General features: G+C 48.8%; 1 protein-coding gene and 1 pseudogene across 1 annotated transcript; one reads left to right on the top strand and one right to left on the bottom strand.

The window, feature by feature from the left end:
* Window positions 1-4214: 4214 nt before the first annotated feature.
* On the bottom strand, window positions 4215-13212 carry LOC130863154 (ankyrin repeat and LEM domain-containing protein 1-like). Its single transcript, XM_057753057.1, has 4 exons — window positions 13145-13212; window positions 4815-4974; window positions 4591-4720; window positions 4215-4387 (listed from the first exon to the last, which is right to left on the bottom strand). Exons 1-4 carry the CDS (start codon window positions 13210-13212, stop codon window positions 4215-4217), a joined length of 531 nt encoding a protein of 176 aa, XP_057609040.1.
* Window positions 13213-14278: 1066 nt separating this feature from the next.
* Window positions 14279-19982, top strand: LOC130863153 (harmonin-binding protein USHBP1-like; annotated as a pseudogene).
* The last annotated feature ends 285 nt before the right edge of the window (window positions 19983-20267 follow it).

Below are 20267 nucleotides of genomic sequence, written 5' to 3'. Positions count from 1 at the left end.
TGTCCTTTGCTCCTTTGCTTTGTCTGTCCTCTGTCCCACAGGGGTGAGGAGATGTTTGTCCACATCATTCCCAGAATAGTGCCACGCAGCAAACACTGAGTGCTCTCCCTTAGCCCACAGCACGTGGAGAGGAACTGGCCTACAACTCCAACTAAACCTGTCCCTGAGACTTCAAGCCTCCTGAAAACCATCTGTCTTCCAACTCAGGTGCCCAGAGAGGGGCACTCTTGCACTTCTCTGGGTGACCCTGAGGTGATTAAAAAAAAAACCTAACAGGCTCTCAAACTGCTGTGCCTCCCAGGCCCATGACATTTGAGTGCAGATCCAGGAAAACGTGCCCCCTGGACTCTCCTAAGGGAGACCCCTAGCCACGACCTCGGGCTATATAGCTCACAGAAGGCTCAGGACATCTTCAGAACATGGGACCTGTGTCCTGAAAAGATCCCCAGGCCCCCTCACTCCATGTAAGGAACTGAAGGGCACATGTGTTCTAGCAGATGCCAGGTGGATGTCATGTTCCTCATCAAAACAAGCCTCCAGAGCTAAGCAATCAGAGGACATGTCACCAGCTCTAGACGCCCCTCTCCCTAACATGTGATGGCGGCCTACTTTCCATTCCCAGTGTTGCCCTGAAAGGGGGGGGGCTTGCAGAGTGTGTGATACCCATCACAGCTGATCTGAAAGTGGGGAGCCTTGCAGAGTGTGTGGTATCCACAGCTGCTCTGAAAGTGGGGAACCTTACAGAATGTGTGGTACTCACCACAGCTGCTCTGAAAGTGGGGAACCTTCCAGAATGTGCAGCATCTGTAAAGCCAAGGCACAAACCTAATTCTTTTCCCTTTTTCCTGTTTTAGTGTGTGTTTAGGGGGTGCATGCACACCTATGTGTGTCTTTGTGTGTGTACTTGGGCAACTGCAGGTGCACCTGTGTGTGTTTGTATCCATGTGTGTGCACACACATGTGAAGAGGCCTGAGATCATACCTTAGGGTTTTCATTTCTGTGAGGAGACATCATGGCCACGGCAACTCTTATAAAGAAAACATTTCGTTGTGGTGGCTTACAGTTCAGAGGTTCAGTCCATTATCATCAATTTGGGGAGCGTGGGGGCATGCAGGCAGACATGGTGCTAACTACATCTTCATCTGAAGGCAACAGGAAGTGGACTGAAACACTGGGTGGGACCTTGAACTTAGGGAACCTCAAAGCCAACCCCGACAGTGACGCAATTTCTTCCTCCAACAAGGCCACACCCATTCCAAGAAAGTCACCCCACTCCTCCCAATAGTGCTTATGGGGGCAAATTACATTCAAACTACCACAGGCTGGTTCTGGGAATTGCTCTCCGATCCCCCTCGGTCAACCCAGCGCTCACTGCCTTGAGTCGTCTTCCGGCCACATGGATCCGGGTCACCTGTCTCTAAACTCTGGCCCTCATGCTTGTGCAGCAACTACTCCAGCCACTGCCCTGATGCATGTGGTCCCTCCAGAGGCCGGAAACGGGCATCAGGTCCCCCAGAGCTTGAGCTAAATTAAAGGCAGCTCGGAGCTGGGAGCTGGGAGCTGGGGACAGAACTCAGAAGCCCTGGAAGAGCAGTCACTTTTAGTTTCTGAGCCATCTCTCCAGCCATGATCTGGCTTTTTTGGTGCTGGTTTTTTTTTTTCCAATGTCTCTGGGTAGCCCTTGCTGTCCTGGAACTCACTATGTAGACTGGATTGCCTCCAACTCACAGAGATCCCCCTGCCTCTGCCTCCTGAGTGCTGATATTCTAGAGGTAAGCCACCATGCCCAGCCTCTGATCTGCTCCCTCCCGTGTCAGTCTGAAGCCTCAACAGTGAAGACTGCTGACAGACCACTCCTCAGTATACCCAGACTCACAAAGTCTGCCTCTGTGTTGTGTCTCGGGAACAGGCGGTCAAAGCCAGTGCCAGAGTGAGCACAGCCCTGGCCTGACTCCACAAAAGCCTGTGGTCTATCCCTCAGAAAGGGCTTCCAAAGCTCTCCCAGCAGCCCCTACCGAGTCCTCCTCCTGTCCCAATGGCAGCTGCAGTTCTTGCCAGAGATGCACCTACCCAGAGTGGAATTATCTCCTCCCCAGAAGAGCAGCCAAGCATCTCCCGAGTGTCCTGGACATCCCCGTGTCCCCATTTCTGTCCAGGGAGACCCAGGTAAGACCTACCCTGACACCTGAAGACTCACTCCCGTGAGAACCGGAGTCTCTTTCCTCTCTGAGTGTAATTTATTCACTAGCTTTCTTCTCTTCACCCTGAATTTCCTATTCCACACCACCAACCAAGGACGGAGAGCTCATCCTAGGCCTAGCTCTTCAGACAGCGGAGACTATACATGGAGCCATAACCCCTGTTCCTACTTCTTTATAAAAAGGAAACTGTCAGTCTGATGAAGGCTCAGGGGCAATGGCATTTGTTGCCAGGCCTGACCACCTGAGTTCCATTCCTAGGACCCACGTGGTGGAAGAGAACCAACTCCCACTTGTCATCCCCTGACCTCCATCTTTTGGCCTTGGCATGTGAACCCCCACACACAAACAAGCAATAAAAAAAATGAAAAATGTAAAAGATCTTTGTCTAGGAACAGTCTCAAGACCCTCAGCCCTCAGGTAGGGTTGGGAGACTGACCTTTGTATGTTCGAAGCGGCGTGAGTTCAGACACTGCCTTCAAAGGCAGCCTGGTGCAGATCGGTCCTCTCCGCAGGCAGAGCCAACTCCCAGCGGCTCATCAGCCCCCTTTCCCCAAAGAATGCTGGACTCTGAGAACGCCCGCCCGCCCGCCCGCCGGGGGTGAGGGGATGGCTGGGGCATCACCCCAGCGTCTTCCTGCACTCTCCAGCACCCACCAGTGTCCTCTCAAGGAAGGGTGCCCAATCCCAGCTGGATGGGCTAGGCCCGGTAGAGGCCCAACTCCCGGCGGGCGTGGCTTAGCGGTGGGCGTGGCTCTGTGAAATCACTACTTGTGTCTCTCTAGGCAGCAGGCCTGAAATTTAGGAGAGGTGTGTAACAAAAGAGATTTTTCTGAGGGGTTATGATTCTGTTTGGGGCGCGGTTTGGGCGTGGCCTTAGTTGGTGGACTTTGTGTGGGCGTGGTCATCTATCTGAACTTGGGCTTAGCCCAGGCTGGGTGGTCAGCTTGGTGCTCCAGACAGAGACTGTTCTTCCTCAGTGGCGCTTCCAGGTGGTGTGACCCAAGACAGGTGGGCAACCTTCTGGTGGAAGAGGGCAGAGTTTCCCTTGTATCCTGAGAGGGGGGACGCCCAGCACCCTACAACACACACGCGATGTCCCACAGCAGAGACGCAACCCCAAGCGGTCCACAGAGCCAAGGTTGAGAAGTCCTACCTCAGGCATACTGTAGGCGCTTAATGGGTGTTAACCGAGTGAATGAATACCTGGTGAGGTTCCAGCAGGGTGGCGGGCCATCCTGGAGATCCATCTGGGTGGGGCTGAAGGGTAGACAGCAGGAGGGACTTCCCCATGTGCCTGCAGATCCTGCTGTGGGCTTTCCTGAAGCTCTTGGAGGAAGGCAGCCACATGGTGATGGAGAAGGGTGAGGACTGGAGAGGCAGGCCAAACCTCAGGCTGCCTGGATGCTTAGAGGGCAAGGGGCTAGACACAGCTCAGGACTGCGGAGGGGTAAGGCATTCCTAGGAACAGTATAGGCGTACTCGCGTGCGCGCGCGCGCACACACACACACACACACACACACACGCACATGCACACACACACACGCACATGCACACACATTCCGCTCCCAGTCAGTCTGAGCTCTGCAGCCTTGCTTGACCCTGGATGCTCTCCCAAGAGCATATTTGGGCCCTGGAGGGTGGACACCCACGGGGGAAGGATTGTCGCCACTAAACACACTCAGAGGCCTCTAACCGAATACAAATGTATGCCAGTTTCCAGTCTCCAGGCTGATCTCCAACTAGCAATCCTCCTGCCCCATCCTCCCGAGGTTGTGGTGGTAGGCCACCACTAACATGTCTGGCCTGAAAGTAGAATGTTCTAGAGGCCCTTCTGCCCCTCGGCTGGTTTGCCCCGCACACACAATGGGAGCTCACCACCTATCCAGGAGCACCCAGACGCAGCATCACTCACACACTTCAGCACACATACACACACCAAGCCTCTAAAGCCAGAGCTGGGGACCCAGCTGGGGACCCCATGGCTCATGCTTCACGATCATGTCCTCAGCACTCAGCCTCGGGCCTGGATGTCCTGCGGCCTCAGCTCTCCTTCCCCCTCAGCCAGGAAAACTAGCAGAGCGCAGTGCAGCAGATACACCCCCAAGCGCCGCCGCTTCGTGGGTGGCCAGTAGGCAGCCTCTCCATAGTAGTGGCCCTGTTTCTGGTTGGTCAGTGTCTGGATACCTGGACAGATCAGAGGCAAAGTCATGGCGTGGCCTCCACCCACCCCTCTTCCACAACAAGCGGCACAGACTATATTTCGACAGGCGTGTTCTAGGTATGCAGGTGGCGCTCAGTAACTACCCACCATGGGAATGAACATGAACAGTGAGGGAATTCAGAGCTCACTTTCCCTGAGACCTCAGCCCTAAAAGCCCGAACCTTACCTAGGGCGTCCAACAGGCAGGCCTCCCGCGTGTACGCCTCCATGGCCACCATGTGCTGGAAGCAGTGTAGGGAAAGGACACGGCGGCCGCTGGCCCAGATGTCTAAGATCCGGCGTACCTTGGGACAGGCCTAGAGGGTGGAATCAGGAGTCGGGTCCTAAGCCTTCTGCCCTCCGACTGTCTGAAGACTGGCAGGCCTGACCACTCCTGCCCCTTGTCCTCACATTTTTCCCTGGGTGTTCACGGTAGCCGAGGGCTTCCCAGAGGTGGGCATCCGGCCGGGCACGGGTCCCCTTGCCCACGTAGAAGATGGCTCCCACGAAACATTGCAGACACTCGGCCAGTGTGAGGGAGGAGGCTCGGGCAGGCAGTCCCTGCGTCTGCCTGGGAACAGAGTGGTGCAGACGGTGAAGGAGCCAGCTGCCAACCCTGACGCTGCCAACCCTGATGACCCACACGATGGAGGAGAAAAATCAGTTCCCAGAAGTTACCTTTACACCTCCACATGTACACATACAGATACACGCACAGAAAATAAAACGTCCAGAGCAGTGAGAGCCTGACTAGAGGGCAGGCCTCAAGGTCCCTGCCAGGGAACGCTGGCCCCTGCTTCTGGGGCTGCAGTGTCTGCTGTGCTCTCCTGGACCTGCTCTGCCTGCCCCCTACTTCCATTGGTCCCTGGCTCATTGGAGCTACCAGGAGTCCCTGTGCAGGTGCTGAGAAGTTCCATCTGGACTGGTGAGTGTGTGCTATCCTGGGGCGGACTGTCCCGGTAGAGAGCACAAACCCCCCTACACTAAGGCTACCCAACCAGAGCAGTGAGTGCCTGCCTAGCGGGCAGGCCTCAGTAACCCCCAAAAGGGAGCGCAGGCACCTCCAGCTTGTACTGCAGTGTCGCCTGTATTCTACTCGACCCCGCCCTACCCCTGCATTTGGCCTTCTTTCCGCGGGTCATTGGAATACCAGGCATTCCTGTTTTGGTGTTGAGGAGTTCATCTGCAAAGGAACGGTTCCTGCCCCTACACTGAGGAGATACACCCAGAGAGTTACTCACAGCAAAGACTGATCCAAGACACCAGGCCTCTCCTGGCTCCATTTGAAGAAAAAGATGGGCAGGCGCCAATGCAAGAATTCCCCCAACAAATTGAAAAGCAACGTGACATCACCAGAATCCAGGAATCCCGAAATGAGAAGTGTACACCCTAATCCAGAAGAATTAGAAGAATTCGACTCAAAAGTGAATTATATGAAAATAATAGAGGACCTTAAACAGGAGGTGAAAAACTGCCATAATCAATTAGAGATTACAAACAAAAAGGTAGAGGAAATGAATAAATCTCTCAAAGATACCCAAGAAAACCAAGAGAAACAAGAAAAAGTAATCAAACAGGTAAGGGAAACGGTTCAAAACTTGAAGAATGAAGTGGAAGTAATAAAGAAAACACAAACCGAGGGAAGGATGGAGATGGAAAATTTGGATAAACGAACAGGAACTACAGAGACAAGTACCACCAACAGATTACAAGAGATAGAAGAAAGAATCTCAGACACTGAAGATACCATAGAGAAAATAAACTCTCTGATTAAAGAAAACAGCATAACCAACAAATTCTCATCACAAAACATTCAGGAAATCTGGGACACAATAAAAAGACCAAACCTAAGAATAATAGGGATAGAAGAAGGAGAAGAAGTACAGCTCAATGGTCCAGAAAATATATTTAATAAAATTATAGAAGAAAACTTTCCCAACCTTAAGAAAGATATTCCTTTGAAGGTCCAAGAAGCATACAGAATACCGAATCGACTGGATCAAAAAAAAAATCTCCTCGTCATATAATAATCAAAACACAAAACATACAGAATAAAGAAAGAATATTAAGAGCTGCAAAGGAAAAAGTTCAAGTTACCTATAAAGGTAAACCTATCAGACTTACACCTGATTTCTCTATGGAAACCATGAAAGCCAGAAGGTCCTGGATAGATGTGCTGCAGAAACTAAGAGACCATGGATGCAAGCCCAGACTACTGTACCCAACCAAGCTTTCGTTCACTATAAATGGAGAAAACAAAATTTTCCAAAATAAAAACAAATTTAAACAATACGTAGCCACAAATCCAGCCCTACAGAAAGTAATAGAAGGAAAATCACAACCCAAGGAGTCCAACAATGCCCACAATAACTCAGACATCTAATGACCCTTCACCAGCACAACTTGAAGAAGGGAAACACACAAACTCTACTACCAAAAGAAAGAAAGAGAGAAAGGAAAAATGGCCGGAGTTAACAACCACTGGTCATTAATATCACTTAATATCAATGGACTCAACTCACCTATAAAGAGGCACAGGCTAAGAGATTGGATTCGAAAACAGGATCCAACATTCTGCTGCTTACAAGAAACACACCTCAACCACAAAGACAGACATCTACTCAGAGTAAAGGGCTGGGAAAAGGTTTATCAAGCAAACGGACCTAAGAAACAAGCAGGTGTGGCCATACTAATTTCTAAGAAAGTTGACTTCAAACTAAAATCAATCAAAAGAGATGGAGAGGGACATTTTTTACTCATAACAGGAACAATTCACCAGGATGAATTCTCAATCCTGAATATATATGCCCCTAATATAAAAGCACCCACTTATGTAAAAGAAACGTTACTGAAACTCAAGGCAGTCATCAAACCACACACACTAATAGTAGGAGATTTCAACACTCCTCTCTCACCAATGGACAGGTCAATCAAACAGAAACCTAACAGAGAAAAAAGAGGATTAAGGGAGGTTGTGAATCAAATGGACTTAACAGACATCTATAGAACATTCCACTCAAATAAGAAAGAATATACTTTCTTCTCTGCAGCGCATGGAACCTTCTCGAAAATAGACCACATTCTCGGTAACAAAGCAAACTTACACAGCTACAAAAAAATATCGGTAACCACCTGTGTCTTATCAGATCACCATGGATTAAAGTTAGAATTCAACAACAATGCTATCCCCAGAAAGCCTACGAACTCATGGAAACTGGACAGTCAACTACTGAACCACACCTGGATCAAGGAAGAAATAAAGAAATTAAAATCTTTCTTAAATTCAATGAAAACGAAGACTCAACATACTCAAACCTATGGGATACTATGAAAGCAGTGCTAAGAGGAAAGTTCATAGCATTAAGTGCCCACTTAAAGAAAACGGAGAAAGCACACATTGGAGACTCAATAGCCCACCTGAAAGCTTTAAAAAAAAAAGAAGCAGACTCACCTAGGGAAGTAGAAAACTGGAAATAATCAAATTGAGGGCTGAAATCAACAAAATAGAAACACAGAAAGCAATCCAAAGAATCAATGAAACAAAAAGCTGGTTCTTGGAGAAAATCAATAAGATTGATAAACCCCTATCCAAACTAATCAAAGGGCGGAGAGAGAATACGCAAATTAACAAAATCAGAAACGAAAAGGGAGACATAACCACAGACACAGAGGAAATTCAGAGAATCATTAGATCTTACTACAAAAACCTGTATGCCTCAAAATTGGAAAATGTAAAAGAAATGGACACTTTTTTAGATAAGTACCATATACCAAAGTTAAACCAGGACCAGGTGAACAATCTAAATAGACCTGTTAGTCGCGAAGAATTAGAAGTTGTTATAAAAAGCCTCCCCACCAAAGAAAGCCCAGGTCCAGACGGCTTCAATGCAGAATTCTACCAGAACTTCAAGAAGACCTAATACCTATACTCCTTAATGTATTTCACAATATAGAAACAGAGAAGTCATTGCCAAATTCCTTTTATGAAGCTGCAGTTACTCTGATACCAAAACCACACAAAGACACAACCAAGAAAGAGAACTACAGGCCAATCTCACTCATGAACATCGATGCAAAAATACTCAATAAAATACTGGCAAACCGTATCTAAGAACACATTAGAAAAATTATCCATTATGATCAAGTAGGCTTTATCCCAGAGATGCAGGGCTGGTTCAACATACAAAAATCTATCAGTGTAATCCATCACATAAATAAACTGAAAAAAAAACCATATGATCATTTCATTAGATGCTGAAAAAGCATTTGACAAAATTCAACATCCCTTTATGATGAAGGTCTTAGAGAGATTAGGAATACAAGGGTCGTACCTAAGTATAATAAAAGCTATTTATAGCAAGCCATCAGCTAACATCATATTAAATGGAGAGAAACTCAAAGTTATTCCACTAAAATCAGGAACACGGCAAGGCTGTCCACTCTCTCCATACCTCTTTAATATAGTGCTTGAAATTCTAGCGATAGCAATAAGACAACATAAAGGGATCAAAGGGAATCAAATTGGAAAGGAAGAAGTTAAACTTTCATTATTTGCAGATGATATGATAGTGTACATAAGCGACCCCAAAAACTCCAGCAAAGAACTCCTTCAGCTGATAAACAGCATTAGTAGCGTTGCAGGATACAAGATCAATTCCAAAAAATCAGTTGCCCTCCTATACACAAAGGATAAGGAAGCAGAGATGGAAATCAGAGAAGCATCACCCTTCACGATAGCCACAAATAGCATAAAATATCTTGGGGTAACTCTAACCAAGGAAGTGAAGGATCTATTTGACAAGAACTTTAAGTCTATGACGAAAGAAATTGAGGAGGATACCAGAAAATGGAAGGATATCCCTTGCTCTTGGATTGGGAGGATCAACATAGTAAAAATGGCAATTCTACCAAGGGCAATTTATAGATTCAATGCAATCCCCATTAAAATCCCATCAACATTCTTCACAGATCTTGAGAGGACAATAATCAACTTTATATGGAGAAACAAAAAACCCAGTATAGCCAAAACAATCTTATATAATAAAGGATCGTCTGGAGGCATTACCATCCCTGACCTCAAACTCTATTACAGAGCCTCAGTATTGAAAACAGCTTGGTATTGGCATAAAAACAGAAAAGTCGATCAATGGAACCGAGGATAAGACCCTGATTTTAAGCCACAAACATATGAACAACTGATTTTTGATAAAGGAGCTAAAAGTATTCAATGGAAAAAAGAGAGCATCTTCAACAAATGGTGCTGGTAGAACTGGTTGTCAACCTGTAGAAGAATGAAAATAGATCCAAATCTTATCACCATGCACAAAACTCAAGTCCAAATGGATTAAAGACCTCAATATTAGTCTGAACACACTGAACCTGATAGAAGAAAAAGTGGGAAGTACTCTACAACATATGGGTACAGGAGATCACTTCCTACGTTTATCCCCAGCAGCACAGACATTAAGGACAACATTGAATAAATGGGACCTCCTGAAACTGAGTAGCTTCTGTAAAGCAAAGGTCACTGTCACTAAGATAAAAAGGCAACCCACTGACTGGGAGAAGATCTTCACCAACTCTGCAACAAACAAAGTTCTGATCTTCCAAATATATAAAGAACTCAAGAAACTAGACTTTAAAATGCTAATTAACCCAATTAAAAATGGGGCACTGAACTGAACAGAGAATTCTCAACAGAAGAAATTCAAATGGCCAAAAGACACTTAAGGTCATGATCAACCTCCTTAGGGATAAGGGAAATGCAAATTAAAACAACTTTGAGATACCATCTTACACCTGTCAGTATGCCTATGATAAATGGGACCTCCTGAAACTGAAAAGCTTCTGTAAAGCAAAGGACACGGCCAATAAGACAAAACGACAGCCTACAGAATGGGAAAAGATCTTCACCACCCTACATCAGACAGAGGTCTGTTCTCCAAAATATACAAAACTCAAGAAATTGAACACCAAAAGAACACATAATCCATTAAAAAAAAATGGAGTACAAACCTAAACAGAGAATTCTCAACAGAGGAATCTAAAATGGCTGAAAGACACTTAAGGAAATGTTCAACATCCTTAGTCATCAGAGAAATGCAAATCAAAACAACTCTGAGATTCCATCTCACACCTGTAAGAATGGTCAAGATCCAAAACACAGATGACAGCTCATGCTGGAGAGGTTGTGGGGAAAAGGGAACACTTCTGCATTGCTGGTGGGAATGCAAGCTGGTACAGGCTCTTTGGATGTCAGTGTGGTGATTTCTTTTTTTTTTCTTTTTTTTGGTTTTTTGAGACAGGGTTTCTCTGTGGCTTTGGAGCCTGTCCTGGAACTAGCTCTGTAGACCAGGCTGGTCTCGAACTCACAGAGATCCGCCTGCCTCTGCCTCCCGAGTGCTGATATTAAAGGCGTGTGCCACCATCGCCCGGCTAGTATGGTGATTTCTCGGAAAATTAGGAAACAACCTTCCCCAAGACCCAGTAATACCACTTTGGGTATATATCCAAAGGATGCTCAATTATGCCACAAGGACATGTGCTCAACTATGTTCATAGCAGCTTTGTTTGTCACACCCAGAACCTGGAAAGAACCTAAATGTCCCTTGATCGAAGAATGGATAAGGAAAATGTGGTACATTTACACAATGGAGTACTACACAGCAGAAAAAAAATAACGACAGCTTGAATTTTGCAGGAAAATGGATGGAGCTAGAAAACATTATTTTGAGTGAGGTAACCCAGACAGAGAAAGACAACTATCACATGTACTCACTCATAGGTGGTTTTTAAATATAAAGCAAAGAAAGCCAGCCTACAAACCACAATCCCAGAGAACTTAGACAACAATGAGGACGCTAAGAGAGACTTACATAGATCTAATCTACATGGGAAGTAGACAGTATAAAAAGACAAGATCTCCTGAGTAAATTGGGAGCATGGGGACCTTGGGGGAGGGTTGAAATAGGGAGGGGAGAGACAGGGAGGAAAGCAGAGAAAAATGTAGAGCTCAATAAATAAAAGAGTGAGGCCAGGAACCACCCACAGGAGAAGTAAAGAACAGCTTTTTCATTTGCCTTCTTTTTTGTTTGTGACACAGTTTCGTGTAGCCCAGGCTGGCCGCTAACTCACATACATAACATACATGGCTTCGAGTGACCTGGTAACCCTGGCCCTCGGCATCCACCTTCTGCATGTTGAGGTTGCAGCACCCGGTGTATGTGGTGCCCAGGGCCTCATGCGTGCTGGGTAAGCACTCCACCCAGAACCACAGCACTCCATCAAATGAACTGTGCCCCAATCTTAGCTTTACACCTCTTGTAACAGGGCAAACACTGTCTCTGCCCTTCACTGGGCCAATAAACACAGCTGCCTGGTCACCGGCAATACTCAGAGATGGGTATTTGACCCAGTAAGGCCTTCAGTGGCTCCCACACTTGAGAGTTCCAAGAGACAGAAAAGGAAAAGAGACCTAATGGGTTTGCCAAGCTGAGAACATACAGTTGAAGGCTTTTCATGCCCCCTTTTCCCCCTGGGGCGGCGCCTGCGCGAAGAGACTCCTGGCTGACCACCTAAGTCACTTCTGGGCGCCTGGATCCAGCTGTGCCTGAAGCCTTTCCTGAGCGCCCCACTTGCCTTGCTGGCTTTGGCGAGCTTGTGTCTGGGTTTCTGTCGCCCGAGGCTACAGCGCGTGAGTGACTGGATCGTGCACGAGAGCTTGGCGCGGACTCGGGTGGTCAGGTCTGTGGGAGGCAGACGCCATCCAAGTCGCCTACCGCGCAATAGATGCACGTTTCTTGCGATGTCTCCTACTCGGGACTCCACAGACCCCAGCTCCTCAAGCAGAACGAACCTAGAGCTGCAGCAAGCCGGATCGAAGTTTGATCACAGCGACACAAAGCTCGCGCGCGGTCACACAGCCAGGTTCCACTCTGCAGCCTAGGTACCGCAGCCAGTCACAGGGTTCTAGATAGCCGCCATCTTCCTGACCGGAAGTTTGTGCGGAGTTGCGGTGACGCCTTCTGGGAAATGTAGTTCCAGGAACCTCAGGACCTGGACGCTGATAGGCTGAGGCGATCCCGGAGATATAAATTAGAGTATAACCGGCAGAAGTGGGACTGAGATAGGGTATTATTGGGAATGGGTGTGGTCCAGAGTTGACTTAAGCAAGATTGGGGGGAGCTTGTAGTTCTGGATTCAGCAGACAACAGTTGTCAAAGATGCTGCTGTGATAGGGCAGGAAACTGACCTGGGTGGGGCTGATTGATGATTGACAGGATAGGGTTTGGCTTGGCTTGGGTTTGCCAAAGGCTCTCTCAACTATTTATTTCTGCTTGTTTGTTTGTTTATTTATCTATATCTATCCACCTATTTATTGATCGATTTTTTTTTTGAGGCAGGGCTTCTCTGTCTTAGCTGTTCTGGAACTCTCCTTGTAGACCAGGCTGATCTTGAACTCCCAAGTGCTCTATGGCCCCTAAGTGCTGGTATTAAAGGAGATTGCCACCACCGCCCGGCTTATTTTTGTTCTTATTTTACATATGTTGACACTCATCCAATATTATCGCGATGGGGGCTGATAGTGCACACCTGTCATTCCAGCACCCCAGAGGTCAGAAGATGAAGATCGGGAGCTCAAGTTATCGCGCACTATACGAGACTCTTCTAAAAACCAAAATGGAAAGAAAAAGTAAAAAGAAAAGCCAGCAGACACACTGTGGACAGGCTCAATGTCCCACCGGAGCCTTCTGACGCAGACAAGTAGGGCTCTGTGGGAAGAGCGGACCTTCTTGTTGAAGAGAAACATTGTAGCGTGGTGAACAGAGGCAGGCACCCCAAACCCGAAGACCTGACTCTATCCCGGAGACCTGCATGGTGGAAGGAGAAGAGCATGCAGCTTACCCACCACAAACACAAATGAAAAAGCAAAGGAATGAAAGACATAATTTTATTTCAATGCTGGGGCCCACTCCTACAGGGTTTTTGTTTTAGAAACACATAAAAATAATAATAAGCCGGGCGGTGGTGGTGCACGCCTTTAATCCCATCACTCGGGAGGCAGAGGCAGGCGGATCTCTGTCAGTTCGAGACCAGCCTGGTCTATAAGAGCTAGTTCTAGGACAGGCTACAAAACCACAGAGAAACCCTATCTCAAAAAACCAAAAGTAAAATAAAATAAATAAATAAAAGTAATAATAATAAATGATATTACAGTGGAGTGAGCCCCGCTGAACATGGGAACACAGAAAACCTGAGGAAATGGAGGGACCAAAGGTTTGGAATACGGGGGTAGCTGTTATCTTGGAGTGGGACAAGAGTCCCCTACCCCACCCTGTCCCCGTTCTGTAGGAAGCTGACATCCTGGAGAAGGAAACAAGACAATAACTGTCCACGTGACCAGGGCAGGGGGCTTCCTGTTTCTCAGCCCGTACCAGACCAGCCTTGGCCAGTGCAGCCTCATAGCCAGGGTGACCTGAGATGCGCCCAGGGGCTCAGGCCTTTCCCAGGGTGCCCTGGAGCAGAGCGGAGGGTGGACACACATACACACACACACACACGAGAGGGAGTTTGGTGCTAGGAGAGTCCTGGGAAGAAAACAATTTCTTGGGATCCCTATCCCACGCCTCCATAGGGGAGAGGGTGCACAGATAAGAGCAATGCCTTCAGGCAGCTGAGAGAAAAGGATTGTCAGGTAGAGAAGAGGGCGAGAGGTTGGGGAAAATGGACAAGAGTAAGTGCCATCACGTGAGGCAGTCAAATATTCAAATGTGTTCAATCGATGCAGTTGACCCAAAACTCCTAAGGGGGGAACCAAGGATCCAGGCCGACAAAGGGAATCTGAGAGCAGGCCATGATCAGGGGTGGAAGAAGCCATGAGTGCCCAGGCCACAGGGCCCCGAAGTCGCCGAGGGAGGCATCCTCCACCCCTAAGTGTGCTCCTCTTCCTGCTGTGCCCAATTCCATGGATCCCGGAGCCCAGGAGTGAGCCTGCTTCACTGAGAACCTACAGTGGTGGCGAGCAGTCATTCTTAGGGGGAGTTGGACCTGACAGCAGAGAGAATGCAGAATGGGGTGTCATTTATAGGGAGAGCTGGACCCAGTGGCTGAGAGCCTGTTGGATGGGGTGTCATTTATTGGGAGAGCTGGACCCAGTGGCTGAGAGCCTGCGGGATGGGGTGTCATTCTCAGGGGGAGCTGGACCTGACAGCTGAGAGCCTTCGGGATGGGGTGTCATTTGCAGGGGGAGCTGGACCCAGTGACTTAGAGTTCAAAGGAGGCAGAGACCACCAGTGGGAGATTCGAGGCCATACTCGAGCTCCTTCCGGAACACCTTAGTCCTGACCTGCAGAGACCCGGGAGCCGGTAGGATGAATTTAGTGCTTCTATTCCAGCAGGTGCCCTTCACAAAGCTGCCGCCCCCCACACATCTGCCTTAGCTTCCTCTTGCCTCCTCTCCTCCATCCTCTCCCTTCCCTTCCCTTTCCTCCTCAGCCAAGCAGCTCACTGCCTACTCACCGTTCCCAGGGACTCTGAGATCTAGCCCCAAAGCTCCTGCTGAGCCTCAGGTGGTTGGGGTCCCGGTTGTCTTCACAGGCCTGAGGATGATTATTGTGTGGGATCCCATGGGGCCCTAGCCTTGAAGCCAGAAGAAGGATGCAAGGCTGAGGTGGAAAGCCCCCAGAGCCCGCAGGCAACCACCCCGGATACTGGCCCTGCTGAGACGTCAGTAGCCAGCATGTTCCAGACCCTGCAGAGCAGGCTGAGCTCCCTTGAGGCCACCGTGGCCGCCTGGCGCCACTACTCCCTAAGCTTTGCAAGGCCAGTGGAAGGAGAAGACAGTGGCCAGGGGACACCTGGGTCCTTTGGTGGTCAGGAAGATGCTGGGTCTGGACAGCAGGAGGCAGCTCGCCTCATAGAGAGGAACACCTGGCTTCAGCTGGCCCTGGGCAGCCGGGAGGAGGAGTTGGTTTGCGCTCAAGCTTCCCTGAAGGATGCCCAGGCAGAGAAGGAGACCCTGCAGAGACAGGTGAGCATCTGACTGGGGACAGACAGATCCTGCCTCCCGAACACATTTTTTCAGCCAACAAACCAATGTGGAGCAATGAAAACCATGCCAGAGAAGGGACCAAGGAAAACAGCAAAGTAAAAGAGGGGTCTTGAGGCCCAGACTGAAGGTCAGAAAGAAGCCAGGCAGGGTGCACCCCATGATCTCAGTGCTCTAGAAGCTGAGGAGAGACAATCTCAAGTGAAAGACTGCTCAGCCACAACCAAGGTCAAATTCTCCGATGTAGATTGAGTTGAAGGCCAGCCTGCTTGTTTTTTTTTTTTTTTTTTTTTTTTTTTTTTTTTTTTTTTTTTTTTTTTTTTTTTTTTTTTTAAGGTTCTGAGTACCTTGGCAATAGAGGCCTTGCCTGAAGAGTATGAGGCCCTGGGTACTGCACACACACACACACACACACACACACACACCACCGAATAATCCTATTTTAGGGTTTCTATTTGTGATAAAACACCACAACTAAAAGCAACTGGGGAGGAAGAGGTTTGTTGTTTTTGTTGTTCTCATCTTAAAACTCTGAGGGAAGCCGGAGTGGGAGCTCAAGGCAGGGAGCTGGAGGCAGGAGCTGATGCAGAGGCCATGGAGGGTGCTGCTTCCTGGCTTGCTCAGCCTGCTTTCTTATAGAATCCAGGACCACCAGCCCAGGTATGGCCCCACCCACAGTGAGCTAGGCTCTCCCACCTTAGTCATCAAGGAAATGTCTGCAGGTCTATCTGAGGGAAACATTTTCTCAACTTTTAGTTTCCTCTTCCCAAATGACTGTAGCTGATGTCACAGTGACAGAACCAGCAGATCCTGAGGTCACTGTGGCTGGGATAGAGTCGGGGAGATGGCGGCAAGTGGGGGACCACCACAGTATTCAGGATGTGGCGGTGGAGCAGGATTTACCGCTGTGCTTTGTGTGTGGTGGGAACGCAGAGGGATTTGTGTCCTGAGGGGAACTGGACCTGCTGCATCTGCTGACTGTGGGAGGAACAGTCTGGTGGTAGACCACGCCCCTGATGGTGGGGGTGGGGTGACAGCAGAGAAGTGGTGAAGGGGACTGGAAATGGGCAGATGATGGGAAATGTCAAACCCATCTATAGTGGAACAAGCCTGCAATGCTAAGAACTTCAGAGGCTGAGACAGGAGAATCACAATTTAACAGTAGCTTGGACAAGATAAGCAAACATTGTCTCAAAAGAGAAGGAAAACAGACTGGACGGGAGCAAAGCCCTGCCTAGACTCCTCCGCTCTTAGTTTGCTGAGACTCCTCTCACCAACACAGAAATGAAATTCTCCTTCCAGAGTGTGGTGGTGCACACTTGAAATTCCAGCTGCACGCAGGGTGCACGCCTTTAATCCCAGCAATGGGGAGGCAGAGGCAGGTGGATCTCTGTGAGTACGAGGCCAGCCTGGCCTTCCAGAACTAGTTCCAGGACAGGCTCCAGAGCTACAGAGAAACCCTGTCTCGAAAAAACAAAGAAGCAAAAAAAGAAAGAAAGAAAGAAAGAAAGAAAGAAGAAAAGAAAGAAGAGAGAGAGAGAGAGAGAGAGAGAGAGAGAGAGAGAGAGAGAGAGAAATTCCAGCTACATGGGAGACTGAGGGAGAAGGGTGGCTTGAGTTGGGGAGATCCAGACAACGCAGAGAAACACTGAGTCTCTTAAAAATTTGGAAAGGAAAAAAGAGCAGTGGCTGCTTTTCCAGAGGATCCACGTTCAGGTCCCAGAACCCACTTGACAGCTCACGACTGCCTGTAACTCCAGTTCCCAGCAACCCAAAACCCTCACACAGACATGCATGCAGGCAAAACACTGATGTACATAAAATAATAAAAATAAATAAATCCTAAAAAAAAGTAGAGCTGTCCATCCCTCCCCCACCCCCTGCTAGTAGCTGCAGTCCCCAGGTTTGGGGGGGTACGTGTTGAGTGGCAATTGGGGACCTGTCTCACGTCATATGGACAGGGCTTGGCTGGGTTCCTGCTGCTGACAGAACTGTCTGTAGGTGAAGCCACAGTCTGATCCTCCATCACTGGCAGGTGCAGGAACTGGAGGATTCCCTGATGCAGCTGGAGGCTTCCTGCCCACGCCCCTCCTCAGAGCAGGGTGTACAAACAGCAGCAACTCCAGCAGTTCTGGGGCAGAAGGGCAGCCCTGGGCACCTCAGGTGAGTCTGAAGTCTTTGAAGTCTTCAGAGTCTAGGCGGTAATGTCCTCTGCTTTTCCAGTGTTGGGTAAGCTTCAATGTGCGCTTTATGGCTTCCCTAGTGGTGTGTGACAAAACTTTTCCTGGGGAGATACTGTACACATCAACTCATCCCAGGTAGGGAGCCATGACACACGAGAGTACAGACACCACCAAAGTTCAACTTAGTCCACCAATGAGTTTCCATATAGGATCATGAGTGAAAGGTTACATACATGAGCAGAAATGACTCAAAGACAGCTGCATCACCAAAGCCCACACCAGCATGGCTGACAGCTCACAAAGCTGAGAGCCTGGAGTGCAATTCACAGCCTGAAGGCAGCTCAGCACATTGGAGAGTGTCCCATCCAAGTGACTCTGGTCTAAACCTTGTCTGGCATCTGGTCTGACCTCTAGTCATCATTGCAACTATAATCAGCTGGTCTCAGAAGAACTTTTCTTACCCCAACAGGGAGGATCCTAGTGAATCTGCTTAGTTTCAGGGACTTCCTGAAGCTGCTGAGCTTTTAAGGGCACCATGCCTCCTGCCCCTGGGTTGTGAGAGAGATGGAGGGGAGGAAACTGGGCTCTGGCTGATTGGGGCCTCACTCATATTCACTGTTGCTCTTCTTTGGAGGCAGAAGCATTGAGAAGTTGAAGTGCTTCAACCGCCTCTTGCTGGCTGTGCTCAAGGGTCACAAGGGCCGCTGTGAGAGACTTAGTATGCAGCTGGGCCAGCAGGAGGCTGAGACCACAACCCTGTGCCTGGCCCTGCAATACAGGTCTGTGCCTACTGCCAATGACGGTGGTGGCTGGGAGTGGAGCGGGGCTGCATCCCAAGATGAGCCTATGTAAAGAGGGACATAGGGCCTTCAGAAGGCACAGGGCCTTACCATGAGGTCTTGTTCTGACCCATAAAGTATGTAGGGTGGGGGCTGTCTTTTAGTGGTTTGTGGTATTTTTATTTGAAATGGGGTCTCACTGTATAGCCCAGGTTGGCCTGGAACTTGCTATGTGGCCCAGGCTGGCTTTGAATCCATAGAGCTCTGCCTACCTCTTACTGGGCTGGGACTGAGTGCTGAAACACTCAGATCCTGTCCCACAGTGAGGATTGTGAGGAGGCAAATGGAGTGCTGCTCACTCTGAGGACTGTTGGAGCTGGAGCCACCAAGAGTGACCTGCAGGCTGCAGAGATAGAGGCATCTAGGCTGCTGGTTGAGAAGGAAGCTGCTATGGATGGAGAGATACCTTGGCCCAGGTACCCTCAGGAAGCACAAGAGATATGCTGAACTATGGGGTGCATGTCCCAGAGCCTGCTGCATATGGGGATGTAATGTCCCTGTCATGGGGCCTGACTGGAATAGGCCATTCAGTGACACCAAGTGTGGCGACACAAACCTTTGATCCCAGCACTCAGGAGGCAGAGTTTGAGGAGCTCAAGGTCAGCCTGGTCTACATAGCAAGTTCTAGGCCATACTGGTCTACACAGTGAGATTCTGTCTCAAATAAATAAATACAACACCAAACATACAAGCAAATCACCACGTAGTCTCACATAGATGCATAGACTCTGGTTTCAACCTCTAAAGCTGGAGGGAAAAATCAGTGAAAAGAAAAATTATTAAATTTTGGATTTTGACTTCAGAAGTGTCAATCCATCATGGCAACAGGAAGCAGAGAGCAGGAAGTGCCCCGGCATGGTGTAGCCCTAAAGCAAGGAGGCACTGTAAAGCCCTGTGGGGGCCTGGCAGGGTGAGCAATGCCCTTTATTCTTCTGTCTGTCGCGGTACCTGTGAACTCACTGCAGAGAGCGTCTCAGCTGTCTGTGCAGCCTCAGTGTCCAGTACGGACTGTGCATACCACATAATTACATACAAACTCCCCTGGTGGTCTTCCTACCATCTAGGTTCCACCACCTTGCTATGTATCTGACCCTCCTGCCTCCACCTCCTGAGAGCCGGGATGGAGCCACATGCATGCTGGGCAAGCTCTCTGTGGACTGAGCCCCAGCAGCTGCCATATTATCTGCTGGAAGACTGCCCCGTGGGGACAGTTATGTATCACGATCTCCCTCCTGTCTCCTGTAGCCCTGAGGGCAGCAGTGTGGACAAGCCTACACCAGAGGAACTGGCTGCTCAGCTCCATGGCTATATCCAGCATCTCCGGGAACACTGGGCTCTGGTGAAGATCCCCCCGGCACTCAGCCCTGACACCACACCCTGGCCCACTATGCCCCACGCAGAAGCAACAGTGCAGGCCATTCTGGAAATACAACCTGGCCCAGCCCTACCTCGGCTAGAGAAGCCTCAGATCCAGCAGGACCTGGTGGCTACTCAGGTAGGAATGTGTTGACAATGTCACAACACACTCTTGATGATGTCAGTGGAGAACAGAGGCAAGCAGGGTTTCCCTTGGATGGCTGTCCCACCTGGTCCTGTATTCATTCAGTCCCAAAGAAACACGGAGGCTTATATTAATTATAAACTGTTTGGCCTTTAGCTGAAGTTAATTATGAACTAGCTCTTACAATTTAAATTAACCCATAATTCCTGTCTATGTTTAGACACGTGGCTTGGTACCTTTTATCAATGAGGCATTCTCATCTTACTTCCTCTGAGTCTGGCTGGTGACTGACTC

Source organism: Chionomys nivalis, chromosome 20, assembly GCF_950005125.1.
Source record: "Chionomys nivalis chromosome 20, mChiNiv1.1, whole genome shotgun sequence".
Lineage (NCBI taxonomy): Eukaryota > Metazoa > Chordata > Mammalia > Rodentia > Cricetidae > Chionomys > Chionomys nivalis.
Note: the sequence above shows the minus strand (reverse complement) of the source record. Positions and strands in the feature narration are given on the sequence as shown.